The sequence below is a fragment of the Nyctereutes procyonoides genome, unplaced genomic scaffold (genome assembly GCF_905146905.1).
Source record: "Nyctereutes procyonoides isolate TBG_1078 unplaced genomic scaffold, NYPRO_anot_genome, whole genome shotgun sequence".
Classification (NCBI taxonomy): Eukaryota; Metazoa; Chordata; class Mammalia; order Carnivora; family Canidae; genus Nyctereutes; species Nyctereutes procyonoides.
In genome coordinates, this window is record NW_026575131.1 from 42554699 (window position 1) to 42570586 (window position 15888).

General features: G+C 43.8%; 1 protein-coding gene across 2 annotated transcripts; it reads left to right on the forward strand.

Moving 5' to 3' along the window:
* Positions 1-1411: 1411 nt before the first annotated feature.
* On the forward strand, positions 1412-7234 carry CCR1 (C-C motif chemokine receptor 1). Of its 2 annotated transcripts, none has more exons than XM_055343899.1 (2): positions 1412-1702; positions 4831-7234. In XM_055343899.1, exon 2 carries the CDS (start codon positions 4894-4896, stop codon positions 5959-5961), a length of 1068 nt encoding a protein of 355 aa, XP_055199874.1. In that variant the 5' UTR covers positions 1412-1702; positions 4831-4893; the 3' UTR covers positions 5962-7234. The 2 variants fall into 2 exon arrangements, with proteins under 2 accessions (XP_055199874.1, XP_055199875.1); XM_055343900.1 differs by lacking the exon at positions 1412-1702 and adding an exon at positions 2022-2287.
* Positions 7235-15888: the final 8654 nt, after the last annotated feature.

Consider the following 15888-nt stretch of genomic DNA (forward strand, 5'->3'; position numbering starts at 1 on the left):
CACAGTGGTTTAGCACCGCCTTCAGTCCAGGGTGTGATCCTGGAGACCCGGGATCGAGCCCCGCGTTGGCCTGCCTGCATGGAGCCTGCTTTTCCCTCTGCCTGTGTCTCTGCTTTTCTCTCCTCTCCTCCTCTCTCTCTCTCTGTCTCTCATGAATAAATAAATAAAAATCTAAAAAAAAAAAAAAAACACCAGAGCATCAATAATATCCCAAGCAATCCCAAGCACTCCACCAAATCATTTATTCAGATGCCTGTATATATCTTCATTCAATCCTTTATAAAGTCAACCTAATTAGCCTCGTTTTTACAGAAGAGGAAAGAGACGATCAAAGCATAAAGATTGCAGCCAAAGTTACCAAGAGGTAGACCCCAGGATGTGATACAGGACTGTCTGATTTGCCAGGCCCATCACAGTGCTCCCGCATGCCCTGTTCTCCACACAAAGGCAGCAAGTTCTTAGGCCCGTATCCCTCTTCGTCGGTCTGGTCGCCTTTTGCATCCCTCCACCCCCATCTCTCTGGACAGGCTGCCAAAGAGGGGAGACCTGACCCCAGAAGACTCACAGAATGTTCCTTTGAAGATCTTGCCTCAAGTCTTCACTATACAGAGGAGGAAACAGCCTTGAAGGGGCAAGTGACATTTTCAAAGCACCCTGGTATTCCTTTCTGAAATGGTGCTTTGCGCCATCTGTGAGGAAGGCTAGTGGGGTCCCGTGTTAAGGAAAAGGAGTAGAACCTGAGGGGGATGCAAGCACAGTGTTGACTGTGGGGAGACTTGCAGGAAGCATCCTTCACCAGGCACTTTCCCTTGGGCCAGGTGACACTCTTCACCTACGAGCTGACCGTGTACACCTGCTCCGAGCGAGTGTTCAGTCATCTCATCTGATGGCGTGAGAAGCCAAGACTTCTCAAGGCACAGTTGTCTGCCCTTGTCTCAAGGAGAGAGCTGAGACTTGGCCATGGCCAAGTTGGACTCTTGCAGAAAACAGGAACGTGAGATCAGAAAGGAATGGCCAAAATCCAACCCAGAGACCTGGATTCACTCCAGGCCGAGGTTCCTTGAGGTGAAACTGTTCAGTGAGGTTTGATGAGGTAGAGAATGGGGAACAGAGAGGGACAGCAAGTGGTCAGAGGTGAAGGACATAGGGGGCAGCAGAGAGAAGCCACTGCCTCTCTCGGGCTCTCTGCCAGTTCATTTTGAGGAACAGGATCCAGGTTCTGGTTTAAATCCATCCATTTGCGAGCTTTAAGGAAAAAAAAAAAGGGCCACTCACTGACCACAAGACCTCTATGCCCTTCCCTCCCTCAACCCCAAAACACACCCCTAAGCTCAGCCTTTGATTGCTTCACGAATTCTGGGAACACCTCACACCATCTCTCCCCCACTCAACTCCACCCAACCCCACCCTCCCCAGTCCCCTTAAGGCAGAGCTCCCCAGGGAGGAGCACAGCTGAGAGCGAACCCAGCCTCGAGGAACTGCCGCAGGCGGGTATCGTGGCCATTCACGGACACCCAACCATACAAAAAAGAAGAACTTTGTCCCTTTCTTGTCATTCTGAGACTGCGAACCCTGGAGTCCTAAATCATCACACAGGAAGCTGAGGACTTCCTGCTCAATCAGGACGTTGAACCTTGATTTCATGAAGATTCTACAAGCTCCAGAAATAGAGACTTCGTGGACAAAATCCTTAGAGATCAGAGTAAGTGTCACTTGTCTTTCCTGTCTTGTCAGTGACAGCTGAGGGCAATCTCGTTTGAAGACATGTGTGTCGCCAGGCGGAACTGCGGGCCTCATGTTGAGGGCATTATTTACCTCTCTCCTCAAAGGTGAAGAATTCTTTGAGGGCCAAGCAAATGTCTAAGTAGCCCATCGATGCATCTATAAGGCGATTAATTGTATAGCAATGCTGACAATGGGTGAATTTATAAGACTAGGTGCTCAGATAGTAAAATAAGGTGGGGTGTTTTTTTTTTGCTAAAAAAAGGGAAGCTTTCCTGAAAGATTGGTTGTTGGCGACTGATTGAGAAAAATCAGCCTTTCTAAAGTCAGTTAAGAAACAAGAGGCTCTCTGTGAAAAATGATTCAAGAGGAAATCACTTGCCAAATTGCCCTACAAAAACAAAAACCAAACATGGTGTATGAAGAAATTGTAGCAAAAGGGAAATAAGAATTAGAAGAAAAAAACATTGCAGATGCAAGGATGATTTGATGGTGGACCAATCTCTTGAGAAGGCTAGAGCCAAGGAGCCTCACAATCAGGACTGCTGATCTGTCCTTGGAGAAGGTAGGATTTTACCCTCCTGGAGGCAGGGCGAGGTCTTCTTGGGATGCATCCATTTTGTTCTAACAAAGAGGCAGGTCAGAATTTGTTCTGAAGATGGAGGGGCGTGGGGGCTACTTGGACGTATCTACTTCAACTGTTCCTCCATAAAATGTGGAGTGCCCCAGATTCTCAGAGTAAGAAACTCTCAGAAGTTTGCATAGCTTGTCAGCAGGCTGTGTACCACTCACTGACCCTTGAGTTTCCACTCTAACGGGACAATCTGGGCTATTCAGCTGTGGGGAGGGAAGTGCCAGTAAATGTTTAACAACTGGCTCTACACACACCCACACACACACACACACACACACACACCCCTGATTTCTAGTGTTTGTGGATTTCTATGGTGTAAACATCCCCACTATGATTGATTTCAAGCTACCGACCCCCCGAATGCAGAGTTGGGGAAAGATGCATAGGATTGGTTTTTATGAACCAGTATAAATCAGCCCCTGCACACCACCAGGAGTAGGTGTCTTATCATCAGACTGCCCTTTCTTGGCTCAAAGACTTCACCAACTCCCGGTTTGGAGGATGCTGGCACTGCAAGGTTCCGGGCTCCAGGCTCCCAAAGGCCTTGGGGCAGACTTTGCAGCAGACTCCAGCGGGGCTAGATGGCAACAGGGTCCTTGTGTCTTCCTCCACTGCCCCACACCAGGTCATCCCTCTCCTAGAGCTGTTGTGGGGTGCCTGGCAAGTTGGGAAAACAGTAAATGGAGTTGGAGGTGGGGGGCGGGGAGGGGGCTGGTGAAGGCGATCCTCTGTTCAAATGGCATGAGCAATGCTGACTCAGTTTGCCTTCGCCTTTCCCAGAATTCCCCAGAAACTGGGCTCATGAGCTCGTGGGTCTTGCACCAGTTGCTCTCTGTGCTTCCAAGCTGCTTGTAGCTTCTGCTGTAGACCTGCCAGCCCACCCAAAAGTGCTGCCTCCCAAACTGACCTGTCAGCCCTGGAGGGCTGGTGAGGAACAGACAAGTTCAGAGCTGGAGGCGTCAGACACAGGGATGGATTTGACTGGGAACGACAGTCCCCCAGGCAGGGTGTATGACACTGACCAGCCGCCCCCCCCTACCAATGTGCTTAATGTTCTAATGGCCACTGCAGAAATGTGAATTGTGTAAGAAGGAAACATTCATTAAGCAATTGAGAAGAAAGAGTGCTAGAGACTCCAGATTCTGGATGGGAATGATGATGTAGGAACCAGCTACCTTACTGATCGGTCTTTATGTCAAATCAACTCAAACTGGTGGCTACTGAAAATTTCAAAGTGCACTTCACGTGGAAGGGACTGTCACCGTCCCCCACTGTCAAGCAAAATTCATCTGCCAGATTAACTACGAAGAAAAATGGTGGGGGACTTGGGGAGCAGGGTACATCAACCAGAATAGGACTGGAGCCTGGGACTGGCCTCAGAGAAGGGTCAGTGCAGGGAAGGAGGAGCTCTAATATTTACTGAGGACCCGCTAAGTACAAGGGGGTGGCTTTTCTCATACACAATAGTAGCCATGCAAGATGTTACTTTCCCACATGACAGATGAGGAAATGAGGCTCAGAGAAGTAGATTAACTTACTCAAAGTCACACAGCTGGTAGGTTACACAAAAACCCATGGTCCCTTTGGAGAGGTGTCTTTAGAAGTGGAAAGGAGCACTGAAAATCGGGGGCTGGGGAAGTCCTACAAAGGCAAGCTATCTAGTGGCTCTTTTTTGTTTTTCTTTGTTTAATGGCAACCTTGGGTAAAAATATCTAAGATATCCAAGCTGACCCAGTCTGGTGCCCTCAGGGTCCTCATTTACTAAGGAATGGGGCTGGCCTTTAGAATTTCACTGCGGCAGCACTATGGGTCTTTGGGGTAGGATAAAGTTTGTATTACAGGACATCCTTGGCCCTGCCTACTCAATGACCAGACAGTAGCATCCCCTAGTCTCCGTGGCAACTAAAACAAACAAACAAACAAACAAAACCCACATATTTTCCTGTGCCCCCACCATGCTACATCATTCCTGCCTGAGAATCTTTTTAGTCTCCGTAGCCATGAAGACCCATTTGTATGTTTGGGGCTTGAGAGCTTCCTCCTGGGGACCCCCCAATGCAAATCCATTGCTCCATGAAAGCAACTCCAGCTCTCATTCTCATAGATACCTTACCACTTCGAACTCCTCCATTATCACCTCAAAACTGAGGAACAGTGGCACCCCCTCTGTGGGAGTGGGGGAGAGTTGTCTAGCACTAAGTCCAATGCCAAGACCTCGGGCAGCGCTGCTTCAGAGCAGTGTGGTGAGATCTCCCTCTGTCTGTGCTCTCCAGCCATGGACTTGTCCCAAGTAATTGGATTAACAATGGGTGGGCTCCTCCGTTTACGCCTACGCCCTCTGTTAGATTCCAGGTTCCCCGAAAGGCGGAGAGGCCTTGGATCCCCCTCGCTCTAGGGCCTGATACGCAGTAGGTACTCAGTAATCAGTTGTCAGGTGGTTGAAGACCTATAATCACTAACATTGTTGTCCACAGCCCACTGCCTTTCCCAGCAGAGTAAACAGACACCGTTTGCCTTGACTCGTGCAAGAAGCCAGGATGGAAACCACAGCCCCCAGCAGGGACTATGACCAGTCGACAATGTATGACTATGAGGGCATAACCCCATGCCAGAAGGGAGAGGTACGGGCCTTTGGAGCTCAGCTGCTGCCCCCCTTGTATTCCCTGGTGTTCATCATTGGCCTGGTCGGCAACATCCTGGTGCTCCTGGTCCTCATGCAATACAGGAGGCTCAAGAGCATGACCAGCATCTACCTTCTCAACCTGGCCATGTCGGACCTGCTCTTCCTCTTCACGCTGCCCTTTTGGATTGACTACAAGCTAAAGGATGACTGGATTTTTGGTGATGGCACCTGTAAGTTGCTCTCGGGGCTTTATTACACAGGCTTATACAGCGAGATCCTTTTCATCATCCTGCTGACCGTCGACAGGTACCTGGCCATCGTCCACGCTGTGTTTGCCCTGCGGGTTCGGACTGTCATCTTTGGTATTATCAGCAGCATTGGTGCCTGGGTCCTGGCCCTCTTGGCCTCCATCCCAGGCTTCTACTTTTCCAAGACCCAGCGAGAACTCTCCCACACTACCTGCAGCCTCCACTTCCCTTATGAAGACCTAAAAGCCTGGAAACAGTTCCAGGCTCTGAAACTGAATTTACTGGGGCTGGTTTTGCCTCTGTTCGTCATGATTATCTGCTACACAGCGATCATAAAGATTCTGCTCAAGCGACCCAACGAGAAGAAGGCCAAAGCCGTCCGGCTCATTTTTGTCATCATGATCGTCTTCTTTCTCTTTTGGACTCCCTACAACCTGACCATGTTGATCTCTGCTTTCCAAGACAGCCTGTTCACCGATGAGTGTAGGCAGAGCAAACAGCTGGACCTGGCGATGCAGGTGACCGAGGTGATCGCCTACACGCACTGCTGCGTTAACCCTGTCATCTATGCCTTCGTCGGGGAGAGGTTCCGCAGGTACCTGCGCCAGCTGTTCCACAGGCTGGTGGCCAGGCATCTGGCTAAAAGGTTCCCCTTCCTCTCCACGGACAGACTCGAGAGGGCCAGCTCCATGTCTCCCTCCACGGCGGAGCATGAGCTTTCTGCTGGGTTCTGACTCGGGCCCAGCAAGGGTGGCCCGCCAGTCACTCTGACCCAAGCCGAGGCAGGTTGGGTCTCCCCACCAGGTTCAGACACCTGGCAGAGCATGGAATTGCAGCCATGTGGAGGTGAGGGAGTTTAAGGGCAGTCCAGACGAAATCACCTCCAGAGCTTGCATCCTCTCCAAGAACTCCTCCCTGGTAGGAAGGAGGGGAGTGAGCGAAATGGAACATTCCAGAAGACTAAGAGGGTGGGTGCAGGGGAAAAGCTTGGGCCCCAACAGGATTTCAGATTTGTGATCATTAACATTCGTAAACAAAGCCACTGAGCATCCCTGCCCACGTCCCTGTCCCTACCATCAGTGAACTTGGAGTCAGTGATTTCCTACTGACTCTACTCTGAGCAAGGAGCCAAACAGGAACCAGCAGCCTCCTCCCCACCCTCACCTACCCCCACTCCACCCCCACTGCAGGGTTTAGACCCTTGGAAACCCTGAGAAACAACTCAAGTCCCAGTGAGAAATAGGATTGGGGAACTGTCCTTGGCAGTGGAACTGAGAAAGCCCTTGGCGAGAATTGTTACATTTGCAAAAATCAAACAATTCAGGCAGTGGACTAGTCACGGATCACATGCATACTATGCTTTACTTCTTGAAATCGCCACAGAGGGGAGGGACTCATTATTTCCAGTTTCTTCTTTCTGAATATTTTCCAGAATCTCCCTTCCTTGTAAGTTGGATGATGTGGGAGTACATTCTGATGGCTTTATTGCAGAAATTAATATCAGGCTCTGCTTCCCCACCCAAGCCTTCTGGTTTTACAGGTCAGAGTTCTGGCTGCCACCTGGGACACATCCACAGAAAAATGACCTGGTGTGCAGCTAACAGTGTTTGAGGCTGAGAGGGAGGAGGGTGAGGAGGGGACTCACGTTGATGTGGAAGGTTGAGAGGATCCTAAACTCAAAGGAACATATTTCCCCTAAATGTCCTTAACACTTGATCTCTCACCAGGGACCTCCTGGTCATCACAAATTTCTTCCCTTTTCCCTAGGATGTGTATTTCTTTAAAAAGAATTTTCCCAATAACAAAAACAGCTTAAAAACACAAAGGGAAAAAGAGAACACCAAAATCACCCAATTCTCACTACCCAAAGACAAGTACCGTGCACTCTTGGATGTCTTTTCTTTTAGCTTGGTGTCTTTCCTGTGTGCATTTACGATGGCGACAAAGATGGACTTCAACTGTACTCTTGTTGTTTTTAAGTAGAAGTATGTTGGGGTCACTTTCCTAGGTGAATAAATCATGTTAAAACGTTGTTTCTGAAGGCTGCGCTCAATTCCACAGCAGGGCTATATCCTAATTTATCCCACCCATTTCCCCACTATTGCTTGCACAAATCGATTCCATCTGGAAGTGACCAGTGTTGACTGACTGAGGATCTGCTTCCTTCAAAGCGAGTTCTCTGAGCCCTGAGAGGCACACAGGCATAGGGATGTTGGGAGACCCCAGGCAGGATGGATGGGGCTGCCCTGGAGCCTGTGGTGCTGGGCAGCAAAGGGGAGGAAGGGATCCATCGGTCAGGAAGTACCCTTAGTGAGTGGCTGTCCCATCTTATAACACAGTGACATCATTGGGCTGGTTGCTCTTTTTTTGGATCTTAGAGTTATGCTTTTATCAAGCCACCCTCCCCTTCAGTCAGAGACCTACTATGTGCCCAGGCTTTTTTTTTTTTTTTTTTTTTTTTGTATAAAGAGGCCGGTACCATGATGGTTTGGGAAATTTTTGTCTGGAGAGGAGGCGGTCACACTGCATTGGGCTTATGTTTCCACATACAAAATGTGAACAAACCCATGCCTTGAGAGTCAAGGGGGGTGGGGAGTCAGCTTTCTACTTGTAAACCTGCCAGTCTCTGTAGGGTGGAGAGAAGAAGGCATGACGGAATGAAGAAACATTTGTCTACCATTTTGGTAAATTAAGACTGCATCATGAAACAGTATTTGACCCACGAAACTATCCTAATGAGAAAGGTTGTCGTGATAACCTCCTCCAGGTCCATTTATGAAATAATGCTTATGTTTTAACTGGTCACAAAGGCGACAATGTTCATTGTAGAAAACCAGAAACAGATAAAGAAGCCAAAGAAGAAACTGGAAGCACATGTAGTCACTACCCACAACCCGCACAGGGCGGTCTCTCTTAGCCCATTAATGTCACGGTGTGTCCCCTGTGTTGCTTTCTTTCCAAATGTACACACACACATCTGCAATCACACTTTACATTTTTTTTTGTGTGTAGCCGTGGTCACATTGGACCATAGTGAGCGCTTGTAAATGCTGGTGGAATGGATCGATCTCTGAGCCCCTAGTTTCTTTATAAAGTGAGGCTAAGACTAGTATATACCCCTGTGGGGCAGATTTAACCTGAGGATTAAATGAAGCCAAGCAAGGCAAGTAGGTGATCTCTCTCTCTTTTTTTTTTAAGATTTTATTTTAATTCAGGTCAGTTAACATGTGGCATAACATTGGTTTCAAGGGTACAACAGAGTGATTCAGCACTTCCATACATCCCCGCATCACAAGTGCCCTCCCTCATCCCCATCACCTGTTTCCCCCACCCCTCTCCCCTCTGGTAACCAGCAGTGTATTCTCTGTAGTTGAGTCTGTTTCTTGGGTGATCTTTCTTCCAAGTCTGTCAGATAAGACATCTGACTCCCCCTGCCAGTGCCCCTCCTCATTCACTCAGGGCATTTATGGTTGTTTCTAGCATTTCATCTTCAGAAAGGTTGCCAGAGGAGCCCAAAGAACTTCCGTAACTCTCATCCAGATTTCCCAGCTGTCAGCATTTTACCACATTTGCTCTAATTCATCTCTCTCTCTCTCTCTCCCTCCCTCTCTCTCTCTCTCAAAAGACAGGCAGGCAGATAGATAGATATAAATGTACTATTTTTCTCCAGGACCATCTGAGAGCAGGGTGCGAAGATGATGCCGCGTCAGCCTTTTGTACTTCAGAATGATTTTACTAGCAACAAGGATGCTCTCCTACATAATCAAAGCAGAAACTAACTGACACAATATCATCATGGAATATGTAGCCTTCTTTCCCATTTTGCCCACTTTGCAAATAATGTCCTTCGTAGTCCCAGGATCTAGAATCATCGTTTACCTAGTCATGATGCCTTCCTAGTTTCCTACAATCAGGAGCAATTCTTCAGACTTTTCTGGTCCTTCCTGACCTCAACATCTTGAACGCCACAGTTATCTGGCAGATGGTTCCTTGTTGTGGGTTTCCTGATGTTTCCTGATGATTAGATTCCGTTTATACAACTAAAGCAGGAAGCAACTAGAGCATCACAGAAGTTGATGCTGTGTTGTTCTCAGTGCATCATATTTGGAGACGTTTGGTGCCAACCTGCCCCCTGACTAAAGATGTTAAACTTTATCACTTGCTTCAGAAAGTCTCCACCAGGTTTCTCTACTGTCAAGTATATTGTACTGATTAATTAATAAGTGCCCATTAGTGGGCATTTCACCATATAGTAAAAGCATCTTTTCTCCTCCACTTATGTATTTATTCATTTATTTGCTTATAACATCATGACCTCACAGTTTCCCTTTATATCAATGGGATAGAACATGATATTACTTTTATTGTTTTGATGTACAAATTGTCCCAGATTTATCTAATGGGAGCCCTTCGAGCAGGATCCTACATGCTGTTGCTATTTTTACCATCAGTTTTTGAGCTCTTTCTTACTTTTTGGCATATATGGTGTTAGGTTCTGCACAGCACAAGTAAGCATCAACAAAATAAAAAGGCCACCTATGGAGTAGAAGAAAACATTTGCAAACCACATATCGGTAAGGAGTTAATACGCAACATATACAAGGAACTCATATAACTCAAAAGTAAAAAAACCAAATAACCCAATTTAAAAATAAGCAAAGAACCTCAATAGACATTTTTCCAAAGAAGACATACAAATAACCAACAGATACATGAAAAGGTGCTCAACATCACTCAGGAAACATCATCACCAAGGAAATGCAAGTTGAAACCATCTCACACCCATTAGAATAACTATTACCAAAAAGATAAGAGATAACAAGTGTATTGGTGAGGATGTGGGGAAAAAGGGAACTCTGTACACTGTTGGTGGGAATGTCAGGTGGTACAATCACTATAAAACACAGTATGGAGGGTTCCTCAAGAAATTAAAAGTAGAACTATCATATGATCCAGCAATTCCAATTCTGTGTATTTACCCAAAGGAAACAAAATATTTATCTCAAAGAGGCATCTGTATTCCCCTGTTTGCTGCAGCATTATTCACAATAGCCAAGGCATGGAAACAACAGAAGTCTCCATCAACAGATGATTGAAGAAAGCGGACAACCCAAAGTGGAAGCCCCATTCTAAGGGTTTTTTTCTCCCAGTTTTATTGAGAAATAATTGATATATAATCACTATGCATGTGTAAAGCATATAGCATGATGGTTTCATTTACATATATTGTGACATGATGACTACAATAGGTTTAGCCAACACTTACCTTCTCATACAGATAGTTTTTTAAAAGGAGACAAAAAGAGGAAAAAAATCTTCTCCTTGTGATGAAAACTCTTGGGATCTACTCTCTTAACACCTTTGCTATATATCCTATAGTAGTGTTATCTGTGGTCATTATGTCACACATCACATCCCTAGGACTCACTAATCCTTTAACTGCAAGTTTGTACCCTTTGACCCCCTTCCTCTGATTCCTTCTCTTCCACCCTCTGCCTCTGATGACCACAAGTCTCAGCTCTTTTTCCATGAGTTTGTTGTTGCTGTTGTTTTTAGATTCCACATATAGGTGGGATCATACAATATTTGTCTTTCTCTGTCTGACTTATTTCATTTAGTGTCGTGCCTTCAAGGTCCATCCATGTTGTCACACGTGGTGGGATTTCCTTGTTTTTAATGGCTGAATTATATATATGTAATATATATATAAAATATTTTAATATAATTTCTCATGTGAAAGATGGTTTAATGTTTTTGAATTATATATATATATATATATACATATATATATATCACAATTCTTAATCTATTCATCCACTGATGGACACTTAGGTTGTTTCCAAGCCTTGCCCATTATAAATAATGCTGCTATGAACATGAGGATGCAGATATATTTTCAAGCTAGTTTTTTCATTTCCTTTGGATATATTCTGAAAAGTGGAATTGCTGGACCATATGATAGTTCTATTTTTAATTTTGTGAGGAAGCTCCATACTGTTTTCCATAGTGGCTATTCCCATTTACAATCCCAACAGTGCACAAGTGTTCTCTTTCCTCCACACCTACACCAGCATTTGTTATCTCTTGTCTTTTTGATGATGGTCTTTAAAACAGATATGAGGGCAGCCTGGGTGGCTCAGAAGTTTAGTGGTATTTTTTATTTTATTTTTATTTATAGTGTTGTGCAGCCATCACTACCATCCATCGCCAGAACTCTTGTAAAAATTAAACCTCAAACCCATTAAACAACAATGTCCTATTCCTCCATCCCCTCAGATCCTCATATATGTAGAATCATGCTGTTTTTTGTCCTTTTGTGACTGGCTATTTCACTCAACATAATGTCCTCAAGGTTCATCCATGTTGTAGTTAAGTCAGAATTCTCTTCCTTTCTAAGGCTGAATAATATTCCCTTATATGGATGGACTTCTTTCACTTACTCCTTCGTTTGTTGACTCTTGAGTTGTTCCCACACTTTAGCTATTGTCAATAATGCTGCTATGAACATGAAGATCCTGCTTTCAGTTCATTTGACTATATACTCAAGTGGAAATGCTAGTAATTCCATTTCATTTTCTTTTTGTGTGTTAAGAATATGTATTATTGGTTTTTTAATGCCAATTTTTTATTTAAGCAAGTGATATGTTTCTCATTTTTAAATATCGTATGTGGTTTGCAAGCTTATCTATTGCTATGTAGAATATCCAATCCATTTCTTGCACTTCCTGCATAGTACACCATAGAGTGTATTTTGCATATTTTACTGATCTACTCTCCTAGGGATGGGTGCCAAGATGGCCTCCAACTCTGCGATTTTGTAAATAAAGCTGCAATATCCTCATACAGACTTAGATTTGAAATGCTGGATCATAAAGAGATATAAATGAGATGAGTCTACATTCTTACTCACTGTGCCTGAAGGTTCCTCTCCCCACATCCTTACCAACACTGTGATATACTGCTTTCTAATCTTTGCTAATTTAACAAGTACATGGATACTCACAATTGTTTCATATTACATTTCTCCAATTGTTGATGAGTTAGAATATCTCTTTATATGTTTGCCAAGGTTTTGAGTTACTTCTTCTGTAAGTTACTTTTATCTTTGATCATTTTTTCAATTGAATTGAAAAATGCTTTAAATGATCTGGTTTTCTGTCATTTGTTGTTGATTTGCAAAAGTTCTTTGTATATTCTGGATTTTAATTTCTTAATGCTTTAGACATGTCAAATGACTTCTATCATTGTCTCAGCTGTATTACTTTATGTATAGCATCTTCTGTTGAATAGAAATTCTCAATCTTGATGTAATAAAATCCATGCCACATTTAGTAAGTTACTAAACATGTGAAAATGTAGTAAAAATAAAAAAGGTGATTCTAATAACTAAAGCTTGAGAAACACCAGCAAGATGGAATAGATTTTGATTTTTTTCACATGTAGAGGACTCAGTATTGGCAGGGGCAAATAGAAACCCTGATGTTAGCTGATTTTTACTTTTCCTTCCCTGTCATACTCATTTCTCCTCTTAATGGGGTGCTTCAAACTCAGTGCGATAACTAATACTTTGTACCATAAAATTCTCTGGATAAAATTTTGAAAAAAGAAAACTGATTTTTAAGTCCATTGCTGTCACTCTGTTCAGACAGAGTTCAGTGCAATCAGATCTCTGTCATGCAAGAATTTCCTGCTTTGAAGCTGTCCAGTATTTATTCTGGTCTTTCATTTCCCATTCCCATTTTTTTGTGTGTGTGTGTTAGGAGCTGAGGAATGGTGTAAAAACTAATAACTGGATGGCAGGAAAGGAACTAGGGTCATGACAGTTAAAGGAAAAATGGTAGGGCTTCCATTCTGTCCCCACCCCTGGGCACTGTGCCTCTTAGAAGAAGGAAGGGGTTATTCAGATCTCCCCTATCTCCTTGCCATACCCCAGGGGAGAGAGGGCCTGCCCATGTGCACTTCCTCAACTAGAGCTTCCCTCCAGCTTTAGCCACATGCAGCTGCTACACTCACTGCTCCATCCCCCTGGAGCATCTCCAGCCTCCAGCCATGGGTGGCTTGGCTTACTTGCCTTGTGCCAAGGCTTTGGGATCACTTAAAGCAGAGGGACACTGGAAGCCTGGAGCTGTGAGATGTTCTGAAACCATCAGCGAGAGTTTTGGACACCGCTACATTATAGAAACCCCGTAAGTCTCTTTTGCTACCTGTCCTTGTAGGAAAGCAAGAAGAAACAATCCCTGGAACAGGGCACTGAAGGGGGAAAAGAAGGGCTACCAGTAAATTTCATTCATCTACTTGTGTGTTTATTCATTCATCCAAATGCTAGTATTCAATCATGCATTCATTCATCATCCCTTCATTCAGTACAACCTCTTTGAGCCGGACACCTGGGGTACATAGACCACTGGGAGAAGCACCTGCCACTCCCACAGGCACTGGAGCCTTCTATGTGCCAGAATGGGGCAGGAGCTGCATGAGGTGGTCAGTTCAACAGAGGGGAAACAGGGCCAATGAATTGATTTTGACCAAAGACTTGGGAGGCCAGCACCAAATTACTTTGTAGCTTTTGTTCAACCTCCAGAGTATTTTGTCTTGGCTCTTAGTTTAACAAATCTAAAATTCACTTGGAGAAACAAGGTGTGAGACATTCTAAGCAAATTTCAAAAAAGTATTTTACTGAGGGAGAAACATGCCCAATTGTATACCAACACACAATACAAAGTGTGCATACAAAGATGTTAAGCAAAAAACAAAAATAAAAACAAAAAAACCCCACCAAAACTAAAAATTAGATGCCAAAGGTCAAAACCCATAATACATAAGGGAATCTTATAAAACCAATAGGAAAACCATTGGGATTTTCCTATCACACAATTATTCCATATACCCAACTGTTTTATGAAATGAAAGGAGATATAAATACATAGGTCATAGAAGAAATGCATTAACCATTAATATAAAAATACTAATCACAATAGTAATAAGAGAAACATTAATTAAAATGAGATGCTTCTTTTCCCTGATAAGATGGTGTTTATTTAATTCCATTAATGAAAATACCCAATGCAGATAAGGATGTGGCAAATGATGTTTAACAATAATCTATGAAAGGCAACTGCCCCAGAGCAGCCCCTCCATTTCTTTGCTTTTCTTACAAGTTTTCCTCAGAAGGAAGGTTTGGTGCATTTTCTTTGAAACCATGTCACACTCCAGTGATTTCCTCCGGTTACTTTGATGCCTCAGACGGGTTCAGGAAGCTGATGCGGTGTGGTGTTCACACTTGACCTCACCTCAGTGCCTGTCAAGACAATTCTTTCACCCTGCAGCATGTGCTTTACTTGATTCCCAAAAGGGAGAGAAAAAAAGGAGAAGTCACTCCTATAATTTAAATTTTGAACATGTATCTGTAAAATTGCAGAAGTTCAAGCAACTTCATACTTCTCCTGTTTTGGCAAAACTCAATTTTCTTTATCTTCACCAGGAAGCAAGGCTCAGAGTTGTCCTGAAGGTAAATATAATGGGCATCACGAAGTGTGATCACAGAAGAGCTGCAAGGATGTAGTCCACAGCTGTACTCATTATGAGGGAGAACCAGAAACTCCCTAGAGAGCCAGCATTCATTTATAGCAGTGAATAAAATAGACTGCTTCTTCCTGCGTTGGGGAGCCTTTTGTATACCGAGGGTAAACAAGGGGACAAACAAGAAGCAAACCAAAACCAGAAAAAAACAAAAAACAAGCCCATCATGTGCTACAGTCAGCTTGTAACGGCTCACAAGAACCAATTGGGTAATCTCGTCCCAATTCCATGATAAGTCATGTAACATCAGTACCTTGAAATTAGATATGGTTGCAGTATTTACACCAGGGAAATTGGCAAATGCTACAAATCAGGACATACTTTGAAAGACAGTTGTTAAACACTTCCCAGGCCCCCAGTGTTTATAGTATGTTTGTGAAATGGAATATTAAGCTGATACTGATACTTCGTGCTGGAAAAAAAGTCTCATCATGAAACAGTATACGCATGTAAAAAAAATGAACTTAGACCCTCATCTCACACCATATTTTTTTTAATATTTTTTAAAAGATTTTATTTATTTATTATTTATTTATTTATTCATAAGAGAGAGAGAGAGGCAGGGACACAGGCAGAGGGAGAAGCAGGCCCCATGCAGGGAGCCCGACAGGAGACTCCATCCCGGGACTCCAGGATCACGCCCTGGCCTGAAGGCGGCGCTAAACCGCTGAGCCACCCGGGCTGCCCCCATACACAAATATTAACTCAAAATGAATCATAGATTTAAATGTAAGAATGAAAACAATAAACTTGTAGAAGAAAACACAGAAGGAAATCTTCAGACTTTGGGCTTGGCCAAGGAAACAATCCCGTTTACAATAGCATCAAAAAAAGAATGAAATACTTAGGAATAAATTTAACCAAGGAGGTGAAATATCTGTACATTGAAAATTACATGAAATTGGAAAGTAAACGAAAAGATAACCTGTGTTCATGGATCGGAGGAATTAAAGTTCATTAAAATGTTCATTTTACTCAAAGTCATCTACAGATTGGCCAAATCAATCCCTATCAAAATCCCAATGGCATTGTTTACAGAAATAGAGAAAAAATGTTTTTAATTTGTACAGAACCATAAAAAA